Consider the following 26,721-nt stretch of genomic DNA (forward strand, 5'->3'; position numbering starts at 1 on the left):
GGGTATTTTGCTGACCATGCAATTAAATAAATTCAGACATGAAATTCCATGTTGTTGCAATGTCAACCATGTAGGTCATACATTCAAACAATAGGCTGGTTGGATCAAACTCTTTGGTCCTTTGCAACAGGCAGAGTGAAGACTGCACTGTGCCAGCATGTATTCTACAGCCCAAAGCAAAAGACATGTTGTTGGATGTGATCTTGAAACTGGAGGGCATTTGCTGAACAATCCTAAGTGTACTAATTGCTAACTACAGATCAACTTAAAGTATTCATTTCAGCTTGTATTGTGACTCCCACACACTTGCTAGAAGTGACTTATGGAGCAACCCATTTTGTGCAAACCAAAGGAATGGTTTAAATATTGAAACTTTCTTAAATTGCCTAGGATCATGGGGATTTTATCTTTCTCTGTTGCTTTCTTATTCCACGTCTCAACTAATCTGAGTTGACTTGCTGACCAATTCTTTTCTCCTGTAGTATAATTTGAAATTTGGCATTCTTGCATTTGTCCTGGTGAATGCGAGATGAAATGTTTCACCTCCATGTCTTTTAGACACTTTCAAAGAATCAGAATCTTTGTAAGGTGTTATGTAAGAAAGGAGGAAGAGAGAAACATTGGAAGATAGGTCCTTTGACATATCAGCAGCAGTGGACAAATACTGTAATCCAATTTAGAGTTGTAGGAATGGACACTTAGGAAATCCTCTGAAGAGCACCCATTATTTTTTGAATTGCCAATCTGTTTCAATTTTTCCCAGACTTAATGCTGCTCTGTATTTCTTCATGGTTTCAAGGCCAATTTTCCTAGAATGTGAAGTAGGGTGTAAATTGATGGGGATTCTCTTAATACTTATGAGTTAGGTGAGGAAGAGGAATAGACATTTTTATGGCACTAGTTGCAGTATGAAAAACTTAAGGGTCCAGTTTGAGTGGAGCGAATGGTTGCATGTTAGTTAATGGTTGCATATTAGTGAATGGATGAGGTTGCGAATCGGCAGGATGGAAAGGTGAGTTGCCGGCTGCAGTAAGTGTATAAACAGGTTGTGTAAATGGGTAGGTATCTGTGGTGGTTAAGGAAGAAGGTGGGAGTGGTGTTGTTGGGTGGGCTGAGTTGATCGGTAGTTTTGCTTCCAATTGGGTGAGGCGGTATGTGGTTCTGGTAGTAGGTTGATAAGTCAGGTAGATAAGGTGGTAGGTAGGTGAGGTGATACTTCTGTAGGATGGAAGGTAAATAAGGGGTAAGTGAGTAGGCAGATGAAGTAGTAAATGTGTCAGAGATAATAAGCTTGGATCTGGAAGGTAGTCGTGTTGGAGGGCAGGTAGTTGTGTGATAAAGGATAGACAGGTCAGCTCATTCCTGATGAAGAGCTCCTGCCTAAAACATTGATTTTCCTGCTCCTCAGATGCTGGCTGACCTGCTGTGCTTTTCCAGCACCACTCTAGCCTTGACTCTGCTAGTTGGTTGAGTTCAGTGATGGTTCATTGAGGAGTCAGATGTGGTAGTTACAATGGTGTGGAGGCATTTGGATATCGGGGATAAAAGGAAGTGATGTACATGTGGGATTGGGGTTGTAGTTCATGTCTTGGTGGGGTGGTTGTGTGCCAGGAACTAATCAGCTTCTAACAGTGGCCAGGAGGTAATTTGGCATCAATGGTAGGGTGGGATGCAGGTTTAATGACTACTCAGGGGTCAGGATAGGCAGTCATGGTGTCAAAAGGGAAATCAATGGTTCAGTATTAGTGAATGGGATTTACAGAGTTATAGAGTTATATAGCATGGAAACAAATCCATTCAACTTGTCCATGCTGACCAGGTTTCTCAAACTAAATTAGTCCCATTTGCCTGCATTTGGCCCATATCCCTCTAAAACTTTTCTATTCATGCACCTGTCCAAATGCCTTTTAAATGTTTTAACTGTAACTGCACCCACCACCTCCTCTGGCAGAACATTCCACATGTGAACCACCCTCTGTGTGGAAAAAGTTACCCCTCAGGTCCCTTTTAAGTTTTTCTCTTCTCACCTTAAAAATAAACCCTCTGGTTCTGAACTCCCTTACCTTAGGGAAAAGATCTATTTAAGGATGTAAGTTTGCTCACTGAGCTGGAAAGTTCATTTTCAGACATTTTGTCACGATACTATGTAACATCATCAGCGAGCCTTCGGTGAAGCACTGGTGATATGGCCCACTTTTTATTTATGTGTTTAGGTTTCCTTGAGTTGGTGATGGTATTTTCTGTGACGATGTCATTTCCTGTTCCTTTTCTCAGGGAATGGTAAATGGGGTTCAAGTTTTTTTTTAAAGATATTTTTATTAGAAATTTAATATTTTGACAGATTTACAAAAATAAACAGAACTTTCAAGCACAAACATTAATATAAAAATAGATCTTAAATATATAATCATCAAAATTCAAAGGAATGATACTAAAGAAGAAAGAAAAACAATGAAACTCAGTTAACTACTAATCTAATCCACAATTATCCAGAGTGTATAGTTGAGTCACTTACATCCTTCAAACAAGAGAAAATGTTCTCTAATACACTCATAACAGTATAATAAAAAGGAAACTATTTCTAAACAATAAGAACAAAAAAAAAATGTTTGAATGGAGATCCTCCCCCTTGTTCTCAGGGGGCCTTACTTCCTTTCTAAAGGTCCACCATATCCTCTCCCAAACAGTGTCCCACCCTTGACCCGGGCGCTCCTTAATAGGATTTAGATATAATACCGAGCTAGAGTTAACAGTGAGCACCCCACCCCCACCCCTCCCCACCCATACCTGAGTATATCTGTTAGCATCAATGCCACATACAAACACACATAACTATAAAATTACAACTCCAACAAATTACAGTTAAGTATAATAACATAAAATAGCAAGGGAAAACAACCCTGCTCCCAGAAGCAAAAGTAAAGTAGAGTAAAGTATCCACTTCTCTCCACGGAGTGTGGAAGAGGCAAGCCAACATAAATTGTCTCTTACGATTTATTTAAACGAGTCTAAAAGTTCCTTAGCCTCTTCTGGTGATCTAAAATTATACTCGGATCCTTCGTGGTTAAAGCATAACGTCGCTGGGTAGCGTAAGGTGTATTGAATATTTAAGTTCCTTAGACATTTCTTCACCTCATCAAACGCCTTCCTCCTTCGTGCCAAAGCCGGGGAGAAGTCCTGAAATAACATAATCTTGGATCCTTCATGGATCATGGCTTTAGGATCCTTTCCAAGATTTCTGGAGGCATCCAGGAGTATCTGCCTCTCCCTATAACTCTGCAGCCGGAACAGGACCGGGCGTGGGCGCTGGTTTGGGCCAGATCCGCGTACTGCGACCCGGTAGGCCCACTCCACCCTTACCCGATCAGTTTCAGCCCCCAGGTTTAAAAGCTGGGGCAGCCATCGCTCCAGAAATACTGTTAACTGTCCCTTCTCTTCTTGTTCAGGGAGGCCCAGAAGACGGATATTCTTTCTCCGATTTCTATTATCCAGGTCATCCATGTAGATTTCAAAGGCCCGGACTCTCTGCTCCAGAGCTCGCACCTGTTCTGCAGCTGTTTGTGCTGCAGCCTCGGAGGTCGTGGCCTTTAGCTCCGCCCCCTCCACTCGGCCCTGTAATTCCTCGATAGCCTGGCTGTGCTTTTGTAACTTTTCTTCGAATGAGTTCCATCTCTGTCTGGATTCTGCGATGAAATTGACGAGTGTCGTTTCCAGCCTGGCAATCATCTCTTCAAGGCCTGTTTTTACATCAGCTGCAGCCGGAGGAGGAGAGGAGGGTGGGGGAGGGGTCTTTGTTTTCTGAGAGCTGCGGGATCCCTTTGGTTTACTCATTATCCACTTAATATTAAACTGCTTAGATATAATAGTAAGCAGCTAATTAAGGTTAGAAAATTTTTTGGGTGGTTTGGTAAGTGTGGTGGGGGTGAGTAACTCACTTTACCCAGGTTTTGGGAAGAGCACTGTAAACTCAGACTTGCTGAGTCGCCGCCATCTTGGATCTCCGGGGTTCAAGTTAGTGTGTTCATTGCTGGAGTGCCACACTGCGAGGAATTCTCGTGTGTGTCTCTGTTTGGCTTGTCCTAGAGTGGATGTGTTGTCTCAGTTAAAGTGGTGTCCTTCCTCATCTGTATGTAAAGATACTAGTGAGATTGGGTCCTGTCTTTTTGTGGCTAGTTGATATTCATGTATCCTGGTAGCTAGCTTTCTGCCTGGTCATCCACTGTAGTGTTTGTTACAGTTCTTGCAAGGTATTTTATAACTGAAATTAGTTTTACTTGTTGTCTGTAAAGGATATTTCAAGTTCATTAGCTGCTGTTTTAGTGTGTTAGTGGGTTTGTGGGCTACCAGGATGTCAAGAGGTCTGAGTAGGCTGGCAGTCATTTCCATGATGTCTTTGATGTAGTGGAGAGTGGCTAGGGTTTCTGAATGTGTTTTGTCTGCTTGTTTGGATTTGTTGCTGAGAAATCAGCAGTCTGTGTTCATTGGGAAGCCATTCTTTTTGAATACACTGTATAGGTGATTCTCCTCTGGTCATTGTAGTTCCTCTGTGCTGCAGTGTGTGGTGGCTCATTGAAGTAATGTTTTAATGCAGTGGCTGTAGTTCAGTATTTGGTCTGTATATGTTGTTTTCCTGTAGACGCTGGTTTGAAGTTCCCCATTGGCTGTTCACTCTACTACAACATCTAGGAATGGCAGTTTGTTGTTGTTTTCCTCCCCTTGAGTGAATTTTATGCCAGTAAGGGTATTATTCATGATCTTGAACGTTGCCTCTAATTTGTTTCATTTAGTGACGATAACAGTGTCATCCACGTAGCGGACCCAAAGTTTGGGTTGGATGGTTGGCAGAGCTGTTTATTTGAGTCTCTGTATTACTGCCTCTGCTAAGAACCCTGGTATCGGAGATCCCATGGGTATTCTGTTGGTTTGTATGTAGGTTTTGTTGTTGAAGGTGAAGTGGGTGGTAAGGCGTAGATCCATTAGCTTGACCATATTGTCCTTATCGTCAAGCGGTGCGTACCACCCGTGCTTCACCGGAGGCTCACTGATGATGTTACCTAGTATGTTGATGAAACGTCTGAAGATAAACCTTCCAGTCCAGTGAGCAAACTTACATCCAGAACCTCAACCTGAGTGACAAATCTTCTTAAAACTCACTAAGACCTATTTGACTCTGCAGTTACCCAGGAGTTAGACTAAATATTTTCTGCCTAACATTTCCTGGGTAACATTCCTTGTAATAACATCAGAATTACTTGAAGCCTCGCTCAGAGAGATTTATGGGGTGGACCCAGGGAGCAGGAGAATTGCCCAGTGAAAATTAAAATAAAACAGACAATTCCCATGGAGATTAGCGTATATAAATTGCTGGAGCTGAAAGATTTGGCACATCATATACTATTTGAAAGTCAGCACAAACTGATGAAAAGAAAATCAGATTCAAAAACTGTGTTAGAGATTTTAGTGATGCAACCTACAACCTGGTTAAGGGGAATGAAGGAGTTAAGTGGTTGTAGTGCATTTGGAATTTCAAAGGAAATCCACCAAGGTGTTACTCAAAAGCTTGTTACACAAAATTAGAATGTAGGGCTAGGATGAAGTATTACTGTGGACTGAGGATTGATTAATTGGCAGAATATAGAGAGTAGGAACAAACAAGGCCATTCTAAAATGGCAGATTGTATCCTGTAGAATACCACAAAGATCAACATTTCTACTCCAGTTATTTCTAATTTATAAGAATGATTTTGATGAGGGGAATGCAGGAAAATAACCATCTGTTACTACAAAGTTAGGTAGCACCATAAGACATAGGAGTGGAAGCAAGTCCATTTGGCCCGTCAAGCCCACTCCGCCATTTAGTCATGGCTGATGCGTGTTTCAATTCTACTTACCCGCACTCTCCCTGTAGCCCTTAATTCCTTGCGAGATCAAGAATTTATCAATCTCTGCCTTGAAGACACCCAACATCCCGGCCTCCACTGTGCTCTGTGGCAATGAAATCCACAGGCCCACCACTCTCAGGCTGAAGAAATGTCTCCTTATTTCCATTCTAAATTGACCCTCTCTAATTTTAAGGCTATGCCCATGGGTCCTGGTCTCCCCACCTAATGGAAACAACTTCTTAGTGTCCACCCTTTCTAAACCATGCATTGTCTTGTACGTTTCTATTAGATCTCCCCTCAACCTTCTAAACTCTAATGAATAAAATCCCAGGATCACCAGCCAATCATCATGGAAGGTAAACTTCGGTGGTGTTAGAGGGCAATTAATCAAGGAAAGTTTTTGGAATGATGAGAGATTGGAAAATGTTTGTATTTAGATTGTCTTGACTGTTCTATATAAATGACTAAACATTCAGTTAGTTCCTAAGATAAAGAGATTCTTCTTCAGGAAAGATTGAGTAGTCTAGACCCATATTTCCTTGTGTTCAGAGGGATGGCAGAGAGTCTAATTGAAATAGCTAAAATTCCTGCAATATTTAGCAAAGTGGATACTGATTTTGTTTGCTCATTGTGGGGATTCTCACAGGGTCACAATCTCAGACTGAGCTACGAGTCATTTAGTTCTGTCATAGTTCTGTGTAGAGCTGTGAATCTTTGCAATACTCTGCCGTAGAAAGCAATAGCTGCTCAGTCTGAGTATATTGAAGACAGAAGTCAATAAGCCTTTCAGTAATAAGGTAACAAGTAAGGGTATTGAGGAATGCGCAGTTCCAGTAGAAGATTAGCCGTTAGATTACTAAATGGTAGAACAGGCAAATGGCCGACCCAGACTCATGTGTTAAAATGTTTTGACACCCCTCACTGCGTATTAAATACCTGTTGGACTCAGCATCCAAACAGGTGGTGGATATTTGATCAGAAATTTGCGCAATATCCCTGGAATGCACGTTCGAAAATGCTGCAAGATGCAGACTGGGCAATTCTGCTTCTTAGGTTCCCGCTCACCCAATGTCGGACAACTGCCCTGACGTTACCATCTGCAGGACACTGTAGTAATCGCCAATCAATAATTGGCAGGAATGGAAGAAGAGAGAATAACATGAGGGTTCATTGTATTTTTAACTGCAATTCCTGTGATATAACCGGTCGGAACATACTGATACTCACCCTTTCACAAAGTCACCCTGTGTGATTGAAAAAAAAGACACTATCTGGGAAACCGATTCTGGGAGTGGCGCGCACATTAAATTCAGATCATTGTTGGTTGGAGAGAAGCCGTAAATCAATGAGGCGAACAGCCCTGCTCATGAGGGAATGCTATCTCAAACCCAGATTATTGGGCATGCGGCCGAGTTCAAGGCGGAATGGAGGAGGGGTGCGGCTGGGGCAGGGTTTTTGGTTTTTCAAATCTATTGCGGGAAGTGTGTCGCTCTGGGACAGAACGCCTCGCCACGACAGGCAGAGATAAGCCAGGGCAGAACTTATGTGAATGCCGGTACCAAACCCGAATGAGAGTGTGAAGCAATGATGCACCACAGGGCACTATGGTTTGCTAGCACGTCCTAAGTGAAGATCGCTCTCAGCACAATGCTGCACCTCTAGTTAAAGCAGAGGGATCCTCTCTTTTTTTTCTCCCCTCCCCCGAATCTTTGGAAGTGACTCTCGGTCACTCCCAACCCCTCCGATGTAAATCTAGAGGAGTGTGCTATTTATAGTGCAGCTGGCAAAACTATTAGTTTAACACACTGCCAACCGTAGTTTGCTTGCAATCATTAACCCATTTGAAATAAACAGATTAATGACCGAATTAAAATAGCCATGGCTGGAATTTAGTTCGAAAGCATTGACCCCCCGCTCCCCCCGCACACTAAAAATAACTGAGGACCACTTAAAAGCCATTAATGACAGCTCAGTCGCAAAAAAAAATCAGCCGGGCTTCTGCAGGCGAGGCGACAGGAACACTGGCTTAGGGGTGGAGGGTGGGAATAGAAACGCAGAATTGTCCACTGCATCTTTTTTAAAATCTTCAGGCAACCAGAATCTCTTGGTGGGACACAGGTCAGCATCTCAGTGACGCTGCAAGGACACCACAAGCCGGCTCCAACTGCTCTGTAGAAGGATGAGGTAAATGAGGAGTCAGCACACCGAGTCGAGCCCACTGGACTCTCCCTCCCCCTTGCACGGACTTGTTTTTGTTTCATCTGGCGATCGAGCGTTGATCGCGTGTGTAGCATCCCTTTTGCCTGCGAGTGTGTTTGCCACGCTTTGACTTCACTTAGAGTAAACGAATTGGGGTGGGGAGGGGAAAAGCAAGGCGAAGATGTCTCTGACTCGAATCCATTTGCCTGAGTCAGGTATGGCCAGTTACATGCCACCACCATCCCCCCCCCCTCACTTCTCCCCCACCCCAGTGGACTGCTGACTGGTCCAGGCTTGTCATCCCCCCATCTCGCTTCCAGGTGATATTGCAACCTATTGAGAGACAAGGCAAAATCCTCCAACCCGTTCTCTTCATTAAAAAAAAATTGCTGTCCAACTCTGTTTCAGAGCTTAACAGCATGTACCTAATTTTGTAAGAGTTTTAAGTACACAATGTGCGGCCATCCTGGAGATAAAGTGTTGTACCGCCCCACCATCCCCACGCCCCCTCCCTCCCGGCCCCAACTTTAACGGGGCAAACCGAAGCCTTAATCCTCCAGTTTCTCATTCATGGGGGAAGGGAGGTGTTCCGGCGGACGGCGAGCTTTCAATGAGGTGAGTGTTCATCAGAGTCGAGCTGCGCAGAAACTGGAGGTGAGTCACTTTGCCTTTCATTTGGCAAGAAAATGCCATGTCTAAATGTGAGAGCAAAAGAACTTCATACCTTTAAAATACTTGTCAGCTTGTTATAACAAGGAAAATGCTAGTTTAGGAGCTGACGGACAAAAGATCTTTTCAAAAGTAAGGTTTCAGCATCCCACTTCCCTCCGGGTGCTCCAGTTTCCTCCCCCAGTCTAAAGATAGATGTATTGGCCATGCACAATTGTCCATAGTGTCCAGGGATGTGCAGGTTGGATAGGTTAGCTATGGGGAAATGCATTATAGAAAGATGGTAGGGGATTGGATCTGGGTGAGATGCTTTTCGAAGGGTCGGTATAGACTGGGTGGGGCGAATGGCCTGATTCCCCATTTCCCCATTCTATAAGTGTTGTAACAACTACCTGCTAGGAAGCAGAGTGCTGCCATTACGTGGTCCGTACTTAGTGTTCACGGTCAAACTGCACACCTAACAGGGAGAATAAACCAGTGCTCATTCTGAAATAATTGGGTAAAGCAACTACAACGGAACATTAGCCAAAGGCCACAGGCTGTAAGTTATGGGACCAATATTAAAGCTGAAAGCAATAACTTCACATTTTTTTTTTACAAATTACTGGAAAACACTGCACTGTTCTACCAATGCAATTTTAGCTTGAGATGTCGTGTTTAAAAAAAAACAAGTGCTTTGGAATCAGTAAAAGATTGCCTGATCAGCAAATATCTTGGCACCTCCAAATGTTGAGCTACGGTTTAAGCGAGCGGAGCTGGCTGGGTTCTTCAGTGTTATTGGTTACCCGATAACCACGGAGATCGAGCCCATCCTTTCAACCACTTAATTCCCTTGCCCTTCGGCCAACCTTCACTCTCGCCCTCCCTGCTTCGCCTGTCCTAAACTCCAGGCTCTCTTGCAACTTTAGCAATAACCTGTGCCTGAGACGCAACCAACCTCTTAGTTTTGATCCTCACTGACTGACTCTCAACTGATACTGTCCAAAAATTGCTCTCGATCCCCCTTCTCTGGACAGCGCACCTCTTGATAACCCCTAGCCCAACCTTCCTTCTCTTTGCAAAGCTCTTCAACGGAATTTGCTTCCTCAAATTCAGGCCGTTGTTTACCACAACTCCCTCCAATCAGGTTTCCAGGGTAATGCTTAAAAGGCCATTGTTAGAAGCTGTGACAATGACCAGGATTAATAGCCCTGTCTCCTTCTCAATCTGTCCACAGCATTCAAGAGTATACCACCCGACCCCATTCTCTAACTGTATGGAACTGTAATGTTTTATTGGTATCTGTCCCGCAATGACCCTCTAAAGCACCAACAATGAACATTACAGCTGTATGCCCTCCAACTTCTAGTGTCGTGTTCACCCCTGGTTTTAATGTCTTATTGTCTGTGCTGCTTTCAACTCCCTTAGCTCAGGCTCTGAATTCCCTCCCTAAACCACTTCACCTCTTTAAGACAAAAATCTCCTTGCATGTCTTGGTGCCAAAAAGATTTTACACTAAGTGACTATTGTTAAGGGCACTGGGACACGTTCACATTAAAGACCTTGTAAAATCTAAGCCCCAGTTGCTATTGCAGCGCTGGACGAAATGGAAACCATTGCAATCTATGAATACATCTGGCACCTGCTCTGACTGGTCACAGCATTTTATTGAGTCAGTTATCTTTAGCTCATTATTTAGGACTTTATGACTTGTGGCCGTGCTTGGCTGAGTCGCATTTTTTAACTACAGTAGCCGTTCGTAGACATTAAAGAACTAGAATCAGAATCATACAAAATGGAAATATCATGGGTCCAACTAGTCCACGCCAGCCAGCCCAGGCAACCCATTGGTTACTGCCACCAGGGAGTACAGCCTTCCAGTTGAAATCCAATGATTGTCCGGTGCAACTGCAGGTCAAACTTAGACTGAGAATGGCTCTGTCTCATCACCGTGATGTTTACTTTCCAATCACCGCTAAATGCTATAATGCACAACTCACATCTCTCATCCCTCCCTTTTCTGTTATGCATTTTCCTTCTCGCCACAAGTGATGGACGAGGTTCATACAATTAATCTCTAAAGTGCAGAGTGGGGTTTGGGGGTGGGATGGTTTCGCCTTATCGCCAAGAGGCAGAGCTTCAGGGTTTAGCACAGAAGCATGAGAACAAAAAGCTCCCAACACAATGCGGTGAACTGTCCGAGGTGCTGTCATTCCACTGAAACCACCGAGAAACAAAAGGCTTTTATGAAATTTCTGTGCTCTCGTTAGTAATAGTTCACGTGTAAAACACTTTGAAGGTTCCCTGTTGGTGCAGAAGTCACTGGGAAAGTGCAATTTTTAAAATTGATTCCTTCAAAGTGTACTTTCTCTTCGCTTCCATCGGTTCTGCAGCCTGCTAATTGACCGAAACAATGCTGCCTTCTTTCTTTCGCTTCTGGGACAAAACTTGACGCGTTTTATGTTTATGCACTCTGCCTACGAAGGATATTACTGGAATATATTACTTATCACACAAGAGGGAAAATGAATAAACTGCGCCTCCATTTGGGGAGAGAGACTTCGCCCCTGTCTGGTGGTGGTGACCTCTAACGGACATTGTCCTGATAATGTTGGAGACAAGAAGAGGGACTGTGCATTAAGGGCTAATCCTTCTTTAACATTTATTGATACAGGATGCAATATCTGTCTCGGGACAAGACTTTGGAATACCAAGGAGCACAACTTCAGATTATTCACGGGCCTCTTTATTCATTGCATTAAATCTGCAACCTCTTGGTGATATCAACCCAACTTGTGGAGCAGACCTCACTGCCGACACCCACCCTGTTGTATGAGGCTGCCTGTCCTTTTGCTTAGCTTGGGAAAGGTTTGCTGCTATCATCCTCTTTCAGGGCAGGGACTTACAGGAGCTGCTTGGTCTAGTGTGGTGTGGATGAAAGCCACTTTTCGGTACTTTCTTGCCTTGAACATGATGCTGTTTAGTTTGTGTTAACAACTGAGTATAAGGTAGACTGGTAGTCTCTGTAACGATGTCTCTGAGGAGAATTTGGGTGGTAGATTGGTTCCCATCTCAAGCTGTTCCCCACTAACTAGGTCTCTATGACAGCATCAAGGTATTCCTTCAATACTGATCCTGTCAGACTCTGACCACCCTTAGAGAACAAGCACAAAAATTATTCAGTTGTAAAATTTCATCTGCCAATGTTAAGCAATTAGATTAGAGCTTCAAAATCACTGAAGAAGAATGGGCAAAATCATAACAGGTGGAATGCAATGAGGTAAAATGTGAGGTTTGGTAGGAAGAATGGAGGAGCTGAATATTACTTAAACGGAGAAAGACTGCGGAAAGGCGCAGAACAGAGGGATTGTGCATGAATCACAAAAGGTTTATCCAAGTTCAGTGGGTAATAGGGAAAGCAAGTGGAATGTTGGTCATTGTTTCAACAGGTGTGGAGTCTTAAAAAAGAGGGGTTGCATAAGGATAATACGTATCACATTTTCTCACAGAATCAAAAGAAAAAGGAAGGCAGTATTGGCTAGCTTAACCAGCAACTTGCAGAGGCTATGGAACCAGAGAGAAATTAGGCTTTGAAGCAATCAATAAAATGATACAAGGCACGAGCCAGATCATAGCTGGGATATAATGAACAGTTTTGCGCCCTTACCTATGGGAAAGATAAACTATTATTAGAATATTCTAGAGAAGGTTCACTCGGTTAATACTGGGTATGGAGAAACTTTTTTTTGTTGAGAAGAGGTTGATAATGAAAGAGGTTGAGTACTTTGGGCCTATACTCATACGAAATTTAGAAGCATCAGACACAACGTTTTTGACTCTGGGAACTTGACAGGGTAGATGCGGAGATAATGTTTTCCCCATTGTGGAAAAGTCTGGGAGCGGAGAATCTCAAAATAAGGGTTTACCTGCATAAGATAGAGATGAAAAGAATTTATCTTCCCTGTGGGTAATGAATCTGCAGAACTCTTTACAACAGAGAGTCTGTGACATTAAATATATCAAAGGCTGAGATTTTTAATCAGTAAGGGAATTGAGGGTTGTGAGGGAAAGGCAGGAAGGTCGAGTTGAAGGTTATCAGATCAGTCATAATCTCATTGAATGATGGAACAGACTTGAAGGGCCCAACGTCTTCTGATCTTAAGACTCTTTGATCTCAATATCTAGTAGAGGGTAGAAAAATGCGCAGAACCTTGATCTGGTTAGGGAACCCAAACCAATCACCAGAACCAATATAAACAGTAGGTGGTGGAGAAACTCAGGATGTCCTGCGGCATTTGTGGAAAGAGAAAGTTAACATTTTCAGTCCAACACGACTCTCCTTCCGAACTCAGGACCATCTTTTTTTGTATCTGTTAACATTTCCTTTGTAACTACTGACCAGTGAAGACATTCTGGTTAAAATTGTGCGTCATGGGTGAAGGCTTACTTTGTACAAGAACACTGGATGGTTAGGGACCACACTCGACCGATAGGGGCATGTTTTCAGAAACTGACAAGAGGCCAGCAAGACATTGTAGAATCTTAAGAATAAAGTCAAAGTGGACGTTAAACCAGGCAGTCAGGAGCCCTGATGATAGTGGACAATGGATGCAAATTTGACGCTGATGGGAGAACCTACCCTGTATCTTCGCTTTTGAAAAGCTGAAGCCGACAAATTACACCCGGATTTCAAGTGAGGCCCAAAAAGAATGCCAACTTGGAGAAAGCGTAAAGAATGGAAAGGGCCATGTTGGAGCTGGCTTGTTTAAACTGGAGACTCGAAATCATTCCCTCTATGCGGGGAAACTACTAAAATGGAGCATCCTGAAAGGGAAAATGAACCAGGAACAAAAATATGCTTTGGAGAGTGGGTCTGCCTAAATTAAGACTGATCTATCACAGCGGAGACCTGGATCCACACATAAAGCCACAGAAAGTTGTGTTTGACAGCTGCCCGTGTCCCACATGGATGGAGTTAGAGGTTTCTGAATCTGGGTGGAAGGGAACATGCCAGCAGTTATAAGCTCTCCTTATACAGGCATTAGCAGACTTAGGTAGACAGACAACAGTGATGACTCGGGTATATCACAATGTTCTGCTCTTCCTAGGCCGCTGTGGACAAAAGAAATTGGTGTTTCTACTTCCTGGACTGCTGCAGGATCAGAAAAATGGTGGGTATGGGACTGGACTGTGCACTGTCGCTTGAGAAACAAAAATAACAAAGCACGATACGTCAGTGAAAAAAAAAACACACAGATGTCTGACTTGGCCATTCGGCCCATCTGGAGAATTGAATAGAAGTGCTGGACAATTATCTAAATTCAATCAATGCAATTTACTCGAAGCTTTTCTGCGGCGGGGGGAAAATGACTTTACATTTCAACAAGCTGCTCCGTCCAAGATCTTTGCTCTGCTTCACCGGACAGAACAGCGACCTGGGTCTAATATAAAATCATAGAGGTTAACAGTATAGAAGGAAGGAGAAGTGACCTTATATAAAATCAGGAGGGGTATAGGTCGAGTTAATGGTAGGTGTCTTTTACTGAGAATGGGGGACTTCAAGACTAGGGGGTACATTATTAGGGTGAGGAGAGAGATTTAAAAAAGACATGATGGGAATTTTTTTTTACACAGAGGGTGGTTCACGTGTGGAATGAGCTTTCTGAGGAAATAGTGGATGTGAGTAAAATTACAACACTTAAAAGACATTTGGGTAAGTACATGAATGGGAAAGGTTTGGAGGGAGATGGGCCAGGGGCAGGCAGGTGGGACTCGTTTAGTTTGGGATAATGTTCAGCACGGACTGGTTGGACCAAAGAGTCTGTTTCCGTGATGGCTATGGCTTTATGATTGTACCGGTTCCAGAAAGAGCTACCTGGCTAGTCCCACTCTCCAGCCCCATCTCCATCGCCCTTTAAAACCTCTGTTACCTGTTCAATGCCATTCATCCCTCCCCATTTCTTGGGACTAGCTCTCAATTGGAAAAAAAAAGCACACACATTTTCTAGTCACTTTAAGGATTAACAGCGCAACCTAAATCTGGCGAGAAGTCGACTGATGGATACTAAGGGAGTAGACCACAACAGGAAAGCTTAGCAATACCACCTCCCCATGCTCCCACCCCCATCATCTTATGTGGTAAGAGGGTTTCTGTGTAATAAGGGGTTACAGTGCCATGGAAAGGAGGCAAATATGTCTATTATCATTGATATTAAGATATCAACCAGAGTGTAATGGTAGCTATGATGGAGCAAACAAAATAATGTCACACTTCAATGTCTGATTTCTTTGAGTGGGATGATATTTCAGTTTAGTTCCTTCACAGCTGAGTAATGTGAGTGGGAATTGGTTAGATACTCGCTCAAGGGATTTTCTCCATTGGGATAACTGGGGACTAGCCTTGGCACTTCATTGGTGACCACTCTCAGCGGCAGTCTGAGGGCTACTGTTTGTGGAGATGACTCAGGTCACACTGCGTGACAGTCCCACCAACTCTTCAATTGCACAGGAAACACATGTGATCTGCTGCAAATGATTCTTTCCACTTAACGCGGGCAAAGAATGATAGAAATGGTGACAGCATAGAAGGAAGCCATTCGGCCCACCAGGATCTGGCCTGCCCCATCCCAGCATGATGGATATGCCCACACCGGATGAATTGCAATGGTTCAAGAACACAGCTCTCCGCCACCTTCTACAGGGCAGTTAGAGATGGGCAACAGATGTTGGATTAGCCAGCAATGTCTGCATTCTAAGTATAAGTTTTAATAAGTGACAGCAATCATATGCACTCATTTATTGCTTCATCTTACTTTTCTAGTCTTCTTTTTCATCCAGAGAATATCTTTTGGTACTATCTTTGCCCATTGTGAAAATATAGCTCAGGTATATAAAAATACTCTCCTCTTTTAAATGCAGGTCATTGCTCTATTAAAGTTTTGTCTGCCATTTTTCTGATTTCAATTTGCACCATGACCAATGGTTCTTTACCACTTTCCCCCGTCCTCAGATTGCTCTGAAGTTGTTTCTTTGACTCTGGGCAGGATAATGCTGTCCAGGATTCACATCTGCAGCCACAGAAATGCTTATTTCTTTTCTTAGTTGAAGTATTCTATATTGCGCCATTTTCCTAATCTGCCTTCAGTTGGTGGGCCAACCATTATGGTGACTCTAGGCAGAAGTGGGCACTGCAGATGCTGGAGATTAGAGTCAAGATTAGAATGGTGCTGGAAAAGCACAGTAGGTCAGGCAGCATCCGAGGAGCAGGAAAATCGATGTTTTGGGTGAAAGCCTTTCATCAGGAATTATGGTGACTCTAGTTTGTTTCACAGAGGAAGAATTATTCTCGCCAGGATTTAGATCAGAATACTTGTCTGGTCCTCCTTGACTCAATTTTGGTCCCCATTCCTTGTCTGCCAACATACCCTTTTGCTGCAGAGTGGTTGCATCTATAAACATGTTGGCAATGAATCCTGCAATCTCATTGATGCACCATAGGGAAAACAGCTGCTTATGAAGCTTCAAACCTCAGAATTCAAGTTGTTCCAACTAATGACACTATCTGGGCAAGCAACTGCCATGACTTGAGCAGTGTGTTTGACTTCCCTCATTGAACAGAATGGGAAATCTACAGGACAGAGGTTACCAGTTAATAAACTATTAAGTGGCTTAACAAAAATAAATGTTGAGGCTTAAGTGAATAGGGAGGCTGAACAGGCTGGGGCTGTTTTCCCTGGAGCATCAGAGGCTGAGGGGTAACCTTACAGAGGTTTACAAAATTATGAGGGGCATGGATAGGATAGATAGACAAAGTCTTTTCCCTGGGGTTGGGGAGTCCAGAACTAGAGGGCATAGGTTTAGGGTGAGAGGGGAAAGATATAAATGAGACCTAATGGGCAACTTTTTCACACAGAGGGTGGTACGTGTATGGAATGAGCTGCCAGAGGAAGTGGTGGAGGCTGGTACAATTGCAACATTTAAGAGGCATTTGGATGGGTATATGAATAGGAACGGTTTGGAGGGATATGGGCTGGGTGCTAGTAGGTGGGACTAGATTGGGTTGGGTTATCTGGTCGGCATGGACGGGTTGGATTGAAGGGTCTGTTTCCATGCTGTACATCTCTATGACTCTGTCTTCATTAATTACAAAAGGCATATTTCCATCATTCCAAATGTATAATCATTGCTTGAGATCAACTTCAATAGATTAAAGGAGTTGACCCATGAGACTTTCTGGCTGTCATTCCATCATAAGAATATACAGTTATACAGCATGGAAACAGACACATCAGTCCATGCTGAAAATAAACCCAACAAAACTAGTACCACTAGCCTGCATTTGACCCATACCCCTTGAAATCTTTCTTGTTCATGTACTTACCTAAATGTGTTTTAAACACTAACTGTACCCACATCTATCACTTCTTCTGAAAGTTCATTTCACATATGAACCACTCTCTCTGTATAAAAGAAAAATTGGCCCTCGTGTCTTTTTAAAAATATTTCTTCTCTCACCGTATAAATATGGTACCTGGTCTTGAAATCCCCCACCCTAGAGAAAAGACACCTGGCATTCACTTTATCTATACTCCTCATAATTTCATAAAACTCTGTAAGGCCATCTCTCAACATTCTGCCCTCTGGTGAGAAAAGCCCTAGCCTATCCAGCTTCTCTTTATAACACAAACCCTCCATTCCTGGCAATGTCTCTGCAGCCTAATAATGTCTCCTGCTATGTAAAATAGTCACTTGAGCATTATTTGGTCACATCCTTTTTTTTAATTCACTCATGGGATGTGGGTGTTGTTGGTTGGACAGCATTTATTGCTTGTCCCTAGTTGCCCTTGAGAAGCTGTCTTTTTGAATTGCTGCAGTCCTAGTTGTACAGGTATACTCACATTTACATTAGCACAGTGGACATGACAGCAAGTAACCTGCATTTTCTTTTTCTGGATTATTGCAACAACAATTTGAAATGAGTTAGAGACTACAAAGGAAGCTTATCAGATCCAAGAAGAACATTGAACAGTGACAAGAGGGAAAACAGAAACCCAAAAGGAAGAATCAGAAACAGCTAAAGCAAAAAGAAGCAAAAATCCAAAATAGGACTTGAAGGATCCAAAGGGACACCCAGAAGCCAAGAGATAAATTTCCAAGTGTTGTATATTTGATGTAACAAAATATTCCTTATGTTCCCATGGTTATTATAAAACAATTCTCAACATTCTTAAACAACATAACAGGTATTAGGAATAATGGATAAATTTTTTTCAATGAGGAGTTTCTTAAATGAGTTCAAACTGAAAAGGTTTACGGTGGCCCAGACAGTTGAAAACATGATCACCAATAATGGAGAGATTAAAATTGGGTGTGCTGAAGAGGACAGAATGGGAGGATTGCAGGCACCTCTGAAAATTGAAGGGTCTAGGAAGATTGCAGAGGTGGGGAGGGGTGATTCAGTAGAAATGCTTGAAAGCAAGGAGAAACATTTACATTTGTTTAATCAGTTGCCACTGGTAACCACAGGCATAAAGGATGAAGTGGTCTTCATGTCAAATAGGGACATGGTCAGGGGAATCATGAATTATATCAATTGATGGATGGTAGAACCTTGCGGCCTAGAAGATAATACTCAAGATTTTGATAAATACATAGGTGAGGGTTTCAGCAACTGATGAGTCGAGGCCTCGGGAAGTTGGACAATTTAGATTAGATTAGATTTACAGTGTGGAAACAGGCCCTTCGGCCCAACAAGTCCACACCGACCCGCCGAAGCGCAACCCACCCATACCCCTACATTTACCCCTTACCTAACACTACGGGCAATTTATCATGGCCAATTCACCTGACCCGCACATGGCCAATTCACCTGACCCGCACATCTATAATGTTACATAAGCAGATGTAATGATAGCATTGGTATATGCTTGGAAGCTACCTCAGAACTAAAGGTGACACCAACATCATGATCAGTCATTTCTTAGATATATAACTTATAGATAGTTCTTAGACTTAGATATTTGACAGTGTGAGGCACAGAGTTGTTTGTGAGGCATTGGAGTTTGTGGGTTGTCGATGATTTTGGCAATACTGTGCACAAATGTTTGGTTGGAGGAATGTTTTCTGCATTAGACCTTGATGCCAGACCAGGGGTTTAATTAAATTGAGGCACTGGAGGATTTTCGCACTCACTAAGAATGATCCCAAAGTGTAAACCTTCAGAAATTCTATGGATACAGATATTCTGGATTAAAATAATTCAGGAGAATTGCAAATACTGAGTTTAACTGCAGGTGGGTGTTTACACAGTCACCACCAGACTAAGTTTTATTCAATTCAAATTTCACTTTCTGCACGGTGGGATTCAAACCCATGTCCCCAAAATTTAAAAGCATGGATTGCCAAAATCACCTTTATACCATTGTCACCCATTTAGTTATCTATTGTTCATTTGATTTCCCCAATTCTGCTTGTCAACTCTGGGCCAAAAGATTAATTTGATGAAAATGAATGAATTCCAAGTAAATTAAAACCTCTCCTACTCCTTTTATAGCTTCTGATTAATGTTAAACTACTCCCCCCATCCTTTTCCATATGTGCATTGTTTGTCTGATTCTCCCATTGGAGTTTCTGTTCTGGATTTGCTAACTCTGTTTCCTTACTAGTTGATTCAAAAACCTAATTTTGCAGTCTCAGATTCTCTTGTTTGGACCTTCCATTTGCCCTCTTAGTGCCTCTGAATTTCTGTTCTAACCACTGATGACTGTTTTGCTGTTTCTGCTCCCAGTTTTCCTGTCTTCAATTCTTTGACTTGCTTCCTCTATCAATGCTTCTGTTTGACTCTTTTTGCCTCTCTTTCTCCTTTTACCGCTTCAACCTCCTTTCTCTGCCTCTGGCCTGAATACTCAGACCTTGGTTAAGCCATGTCTAATTCTGTTTCTTCCACCTTTTGATACTCCACCTAAACTCTCTGAGTCTCCTCTCATTTCTTTGAATTTTCTTGCTCTGCCTCTGAATATTTCATTTGTTCTATTTTTCAGTATATTTGTTTGTTTTTTTCCCCCCCTTTTCTGTTTCTAATTCTTATTTTTCAGTCTATTTCTCCTCTTGTTCCTGTCAGTTCTGTTTATGAATGTTTCTGTTTCCTTTATGTTCACTGATTCCTCTTTTGAGCCTATGCATTATCCATTCAATGCTCCGGTCCCTCAGTCTGACTCTTGATTTCCCTCAAAGAGCTTTTCATTCATATTTTTATATCTCTGACCCTGCTTGTGTGGTTGCCTCATCACTGATAGTGCTTCTAATTCTTCATGGCAACCTTTGGACCCTTTCATTTTCCCCTCTGCGCCTCAGTTGGCTTCTGTCTCTGATCTCTCTTATAAGATGTAGGCCTTAGCGACAGCCTGATTTTGAGCCTGCTCCACAAATTGAAATATATCACTTCATCAATCGGTTCTAACAATGAAGAAACCTGATCATCCAGGTTCAGACATAGCCTCGGAAGAGGGGCAGGCAGTCGGCCCTAACCACCCCCTCCATGGCCCGCTACCTGGACCTGTTTATGGCCAGTTTGGCAAGGATCAAAGCTTTTTATCTTGTACTCAAAAATAATTTGCAATAAATACCATAGTAATAGGAAAACTTATATTGCATGAGACATGAGTGCTGATTGGTTGACAAGTTAACTCTGTGGCAAGTGACAATGCCTTGACCAATTACAAAGAACCTAACTGGTATAAAATTTAAACTAATATTAAAGAAAGCTTGAGACTTAATTGGCAGTCATCATTAACTGGTGCATTCTCCATTGCAATACCTCTACTAATTATAGACCATTTGAAAACCAATCAGCAATGAGTATAAAATGAAAAGCTTCAACAAAATGTGTCTTTAAAACAATAAATCTTTTAAGCTGCTAATATAAAATGTAGCTGAAAATGTGTTGCTGGTTAAAGCGCAGCAGGTCAGGCAGCATCCAAGGAGCAGGAAATTCGACGTTTCGGGCATAAGCCCTTCATCAGGAATGAGGAAAGTGTGTCCAGCAGGCTAAGATAAAAGGTAGGGAGGAGGCATCTCCATCGCCCCTCCCCCAAGTCCCTCCTCCCTACCTTTTATCTTAGCCTGCTGGACACACTTTTCTCATTCCTGATGAAGGGCTTATGCCCGAAACGTCGAATTTCCTGCTCCTTGGATGCTGCCTGACCTGCTGCGCTTTAATCAGCAACACATTTTCAGCTCTGATCTCCAGCATCTGCAGACCTCACTTTTTACTCTAATATAAAATGTAACATATTTACTGAGAAATGAGTTATGTCTAATTTGAAAATGTGATTGTTCTTTTTTACAAACTGTATAATTTCTCACAAACCTTTAAGTTCTACTGGGAAAATTGTGGACACTTCACATTTGACAATCACTTTATTGAACTGAAAGGCTGCTAGCAAATTCTCAAGTTTTTTTCCAAATGTCGCATTGATGATCCATGTTAATTAAGCTTGATGTACATGACATAGTGGGTCTTGACTTCAGTGTTATACTGACTTTTTTAAAACAAAGAAGTAAGCTAGACACTGTGCAAAGGTTAAGACGGTAGGGGAGTGCAATCAATGCAAATAAAAAAATTAGTTGTGTTTTAGCAGTGAACCACACATTTGCAAATGACATTTAAATTACATAAACTTAATGCTGCGACTGTTAGTGGGGTCAAAATAGAAAACATGCGTCACTTTCAGGGAAAATTACTGAAAGGGAGAAGATATTTTGGTGTTATTGTGCATAGATCACAAGAGGTTCATGATCAAAGTAGGAAAGTTATAGTTAAATATTGTGTTCTAGTAATTGAACTTTGCCAAATAAATCAAATTAGCACCACTTTTTCTTTGATTCGGTCAGTCTTGGTGAGATAGTGGTTTTGGAGAAGATCTGAGGAAAGCTTATTACCAATATGAAGAAACCTAGCTCACTATATTGGTCCATTGACCTTGATTTGATTTACAGTGGAACTATCTGTCCTGGTGAAGGCCTATAAAATCACTAACTGGATACCATTCCTATTAATAGATTATTTCAGTTCAGTGGCCAGTGGAAATGAATTAGAGCTATTTAAGAGTAGGGATATACTGAGTGGTTAGTTATTCCTTTTTCCACTCCTAGTGAATGGCAACCCTCTGGAATGGATGGGAGGTGTCTGTAGTGAGTGCTGATGGCCTATATACTTTTAAGACAGAAATGGACTCATTCTTAATTGGTGCAGGGATGCTTTCATATTGAAAGTGACTGAAATTGTCTTTTTGAATAGCATGTATTCTAAGTGATCTCTTGGATTGATTTTGATCTGTGGGTGGTGACAGATAGGTATGAGAGAGGAATTTTTTGGTGTATTTATTTGTTATTCAGCCTGATTTTTCTTTTTTTTTTACTTTTCTACTCCACTATGGAGGGAGGTTAGGGCAGTGGTCAGGAGTTGGAAACATTGAAAGTTGTCGTCAGATCAGATTATCCTTGCTGCTTCCTTGACATCATGAAAGTGAGGCAGGCTTGATTAAGAACTTGGGTTCACCATGTCTATTAATTTTCTCACACTCTCATGGTTCATGACTTTTCCAGACTACAGTTTCTTCTTTTTCAATCAGACAGGCTCACTCAAGTCAAGCTCCCACTGATCCAAGTCAGAGCCATGCTTCAGGCCAGAATCTCCCAAACGATGAGAAAACAGCCACCAGCAACCGGGAAAGTTTCAAGGAGAGGTTCAAGAAGATGGTGAAACTCCAGTGCCAGGAAAATACTGGCCGCACTTCCCAAACAATTGAATGGCTCTTTCCGCAGCCTTTCATCTCTGAGAAGCAGTTCCAATTCTGTGGACACATCTTGAACATCGCTCGATTTTTTGGTGGCGATTTGGGATTCTCCGCCTCTATCTGGGATGCTGTAAGTCACTTGGCCTTGGATGCCAATTCCGTTGTTTAGGCAAGAAGAAATGATCCTCGTTCGACTCTTCTGTATTTGTTATAATCAAATGTCTGTAGGGGATTGCAATATACTTCACTAACTTGCACCTACCCGCATTGCCCATATTGGAAAGAAATGGGAAAATAAATAGCCTATTCAACAATCAATTATGTTCCTCTGTTCTATTAGATTGTAGCTGGTCCAATTCCTTAATTTCATTTCCACCAACTTTCTCCATATCTCTTGACATACTGCCTTAATAAGATTCAATGAACTCAAAATTGAGAAGTTTAATTGAATCTATATCCATTTTCAAAAATATTTTGTGATTTCCTCCATAAATGGCCAAGCCAATATTGAGATTAACCCCCTGCTTTGTTAATATGCCTGAATTAGTTACTGATTTAACAATGGGAGGCTTGACTGATTTACCTTTCATCAACCATGTGATGCTTAGAAGAAATGTAAAATCCATTGTGACTAGGTTTGAGATAATGCAATTTGGTTCAGACCCAAAAATTGAACCCATTATCCTCAAAGCCCTTGTGACACTAAATGAATCTCCACTTGAAACATCATCTCTCCATCCAAGGGAACTATTACGAAACAAACAATCTTCACTTGCCTGGAAGAGATGTGGCAGTGAGTTAAACATAAATCTTAGCTCGCTCTACCTAAACATCAGGAAGACTAAGCACTTCATCATTTTGGTCCATTATCAATGCAATGTGTGTCTTACTGAATTCAGAGCACCTCTCATCCTAGTAAATAAAAGCACAGTCAAACCAAGTTCTCCTCAGAGGATAGTCCTGCCATTTTACTATTTTTCTATTCTAAGTAACCTGCATTGTTGTACACAGGCTGTTGTGTACAATCACATGCACCTATACTTTGAGCTGAAGAGTAGCACATGGACACTGGCCTAGGCTAAGCTAGATGATACACCGCATTCACAAGCTGAGCTTTGCTCACCTCTACCATAAGGATTTCTTCATTGCATCAGGGAGAGCATAACTTGCTTCCTTTCCTATCTTCATACACACCTTTGTCACTGTTAGGTCAGATTGTTTCTGACTTTTCCTTCCAATAAATAGCAGCTCAGCTACTAATTCCATAACTTAGTTGTGCATTCTCCATATTCATTGATATTGATGAGACAGCATCTCTTCCCCATTCCAACATCCACTCCACCCAGCACCATCACTATATCTTTCCAGTTTTCAAATCTTATAGCCTTACATATTCACCGTAAAGCTATAACTAACTCAGCAGTTTCCCTAACCTCTCAACACTGGCCTCCTCTTCACTGTGCTCATTCCCGTCCTTTATCTCAGCAATGTTAATGGTGCCTATTTGATCATTATGTTGCTCTTAATCCACTGGGAAATAGAGTCATAGAGTCTTACAGCATGGAAACAGACCCTTTGGTCCAACCAGTCCATGCCGAACATAATCCCAAACTAAACTAGTCCCATCTGCCTGCTACTCACCCAGACCTCTCCTATTCATGTATCCATCCAAATGTCTTTTAAATGTTGTAATTGTACCCACATCCACCACTTCCTCAGGAACCACCCTCTGTGTAAAATATTTGCCTCACATTTTTTCTAAATCTCTCTCCTCTCACCTGAAGATGTGCCCCCTAGTCTTGAAATTCTCCAGCCTAGGGAAAAGACAACTACCATCAATTCTATCTATACCCCTCATGATTTTATAAACTTCTGTCAGGTCACTTCTCAATCTTCCATGCTCCAGTCAAAAATGTCCCAGCCTATCCAGTCTTTCTTTATATCTCAAATCTTCCATACCTGGGGGCAACATCCTGGTAAATCTTCTCTGAACCCTCCCCAGCTTGATAATGCCTCACACAAGTTTGATTTTTTTATTTCAAAAATATGCTTTATTTATAAAAGAATACATTGTCACAGATGTAGTTCAGTTTTCTACAGTGGCAAGTAAGCAAACAAAACTGGACTTTGACTCGATCCAAAATCTAAAGGCCTCTCTTATACATATAATACTAAAATTTACATGTATTTGAGACACTGGGAGGTCAGATAACTGAATGGACCCCCATTTATCTTTAGCAGGAAGACCTCAGACAGTGGTCTTTCCCCACTGTGCCTTGACAGCAGCTGCCCCAAGCTTTAGTGTGTTCCTCAGCACGTAGTCCTGGACCTTTGGAATGTGCCAGTCTGCAACACTCGATCGGGCTCCTAGTTCTGGAAGACCATAAGTTTCGGGCAGACCAAAGAGCGTCTTTCACCAAATTGATGGTCCTCTAGGTGCAGTTGATGTTTGTCTCGGAGTGCTTCCTGGGGAACAGGCTGTAGAGCACAGAGTCCTGCGTCACGGAGCTGCTCGAAATGCATGTGTTTGATAGGTAAGCAAGACTCCCATTCCCAGCTTCATTAATGTCTACAGGGAAATGTCTATATTCACATTCCCAACACTCTCCACCCTACCTCTCACTAACAGTTACTATAACCATTTTCATCATCTTCTCAACTAATTTATTCTACTGTGACAGTCCGATTTTTCTTTCCAGGCTCTGGTGCTTTGTCGGTATTTTGAACAAGAGAAGATAAGTTTTACTGGGAAGAAGGTGCTTGAACTAGGGGCTGGAACTGGAATTGTGGGGATTCTAGCTGTTCTGTTGGGTGAGTTAAACTTCGATTATCAATGTGAAAGATAATGTGCAATGGTTAAGAAAATGTATATTGCATATAACGCACACATGCACAGATATACACATACAGATATACACACATATATATCATGGCTGATTCTCTATCTCAATGCTCCATATCCCCACTTGTTCCCCATACCATTTGCTGCCTGTAAAATCTATAAAATGTACCTATCTACTTCTTGTAGTTTGGTCTCCACAGCCTTTTGGGGTAAAGATCTCTATAGGTTTCACGGCCCTTTGAATGAAAACACTTTTCAGTCTCAGTCCTACATGGTCTGCTCTGTATATTGAGACTGTATCCACTGTCTCTATACTCCCCAGCCAGAGAAAACACCCTTCCTGGATCTAGTCTGTTCACCCCTGTTAGAATTTTGTATATTTCAGTCAAATCCTTCTAAACTCTAGTAAATGCAGGCACCATAAAACCAAACTCTCCTCAGAAGACTATCTGACTATATAATATTATCTTTCTATCCCAAGCAATCTACAATTCCATCTCCAGCAACTTGCGGTTTTACACACAAGCCGAGAAATACAATGGCATGCTCCCATGCTATGGACCGTAAAATGGCACATCAGCATCCAATATCATGGACAAGTCACAAAAGCAGATTAAGTGCTAGAATCCTGTTGCCCACAGTTGGGAATGCCCACAGGCATTCAGGGTGCCCAGCAGAACTATTCAAATCCCTAAATAAGCTGTTAGTCGATTAAAGCTCTTATGTGATAGTTCTCCTGGGTTTTGGTATCCTCTATGTTGACTTGTCATATATTAAACTGATCCACCAACATATGGAGATGCTAGGAAGGGTTGCTCAACAGTATTTTGATTCGTGCCTAGAGCTTATTTGCTCATTGTCATTTAAGGCTGCGTTGATTTTGATCCTGGCAAGCTGGATGTGTCTGCTAAGTGGATTTTGTTGGTGTGGCTCTATTCTCTGCTGTTTTCGAAACAATTTGACATCAGTTACTGATGAGCTGATAGGGTTACTGCGTTGTTTGAGGGCAATAAATTGCAAAAACGACAAAAACCAGCTGGCAGAGAAGGACATTCCCAACAAGCTGGCTTTACCCAGAGGGTCTGACTAATTATTCTCCCATAGCCTCTGCAATTTCATGAAGGTGCTCATTATTCACATAGTGTGTTGCACATGTCACTAAGTACCTGCTGGTGTTTTCGCTTTTTGACCATTTAGTCACCTTTAAAACCTTCAGGGTCAATAACACCTCAAATTACTTCTAACTAGGTCATATTACAAACAGGATTAAAAACATAAGCATTATCATGTAATTAGTGGTAACACTACTTTACAATAATTTAAAATCATTAAAATGACCAGGGGATTGCAAAGT

At 42.0% G+C, this 26,721-nt stretch overlaps 1 protein-coding gene across 1 annotated transcript in view; it reads left to right on the forward strand.

Annotated features, from left to right (window-relative positions):
* Nucleotides 1-1,004: 1,004 nt before the first annotated feature.
* LOC132818050 (EEF1A lysine methyltransferase 3-like) overlaps nt 1,005-26,721 on the forward strand; it is a gene marked incomplete at its 3' end in the record, with an annotated part of 34,946 nt that continues 9,229 nt past the window's right edge. Inside the window, exons 1-3 of the mRNA XM_060828659.1 lie at nt 1,005-1,012; nt 22,361-22,655; nt 25,225-25,336. Coding sequence (XP_060684642.1) covers nt 1,005-1,012; nt 22,361-22,655; nt 25,225-25,336 — 415 coding nt within the window. The remainder of the gene's footprint in view (nt 1,013-22,360; nt 22,656-25,224; nt 25,337-26,721) is intronic.

This window comes from Hemiscyllium ocellatum, chromosome 8 (genome assembly GCF_020745735.1).
Source record: "Hemiscyllium ocellatum isolate sHemOce1 chromosome 8, sHemOce1.pat.X.cur, whole genome shotgun sequence".
NCBI lineage: Eukaryota > Metazoa > Chordata > Chondrichthyes > Orectolobiformes > Hemiscylliidae > Hemiscyllium > Hemiscyllium ocellatum.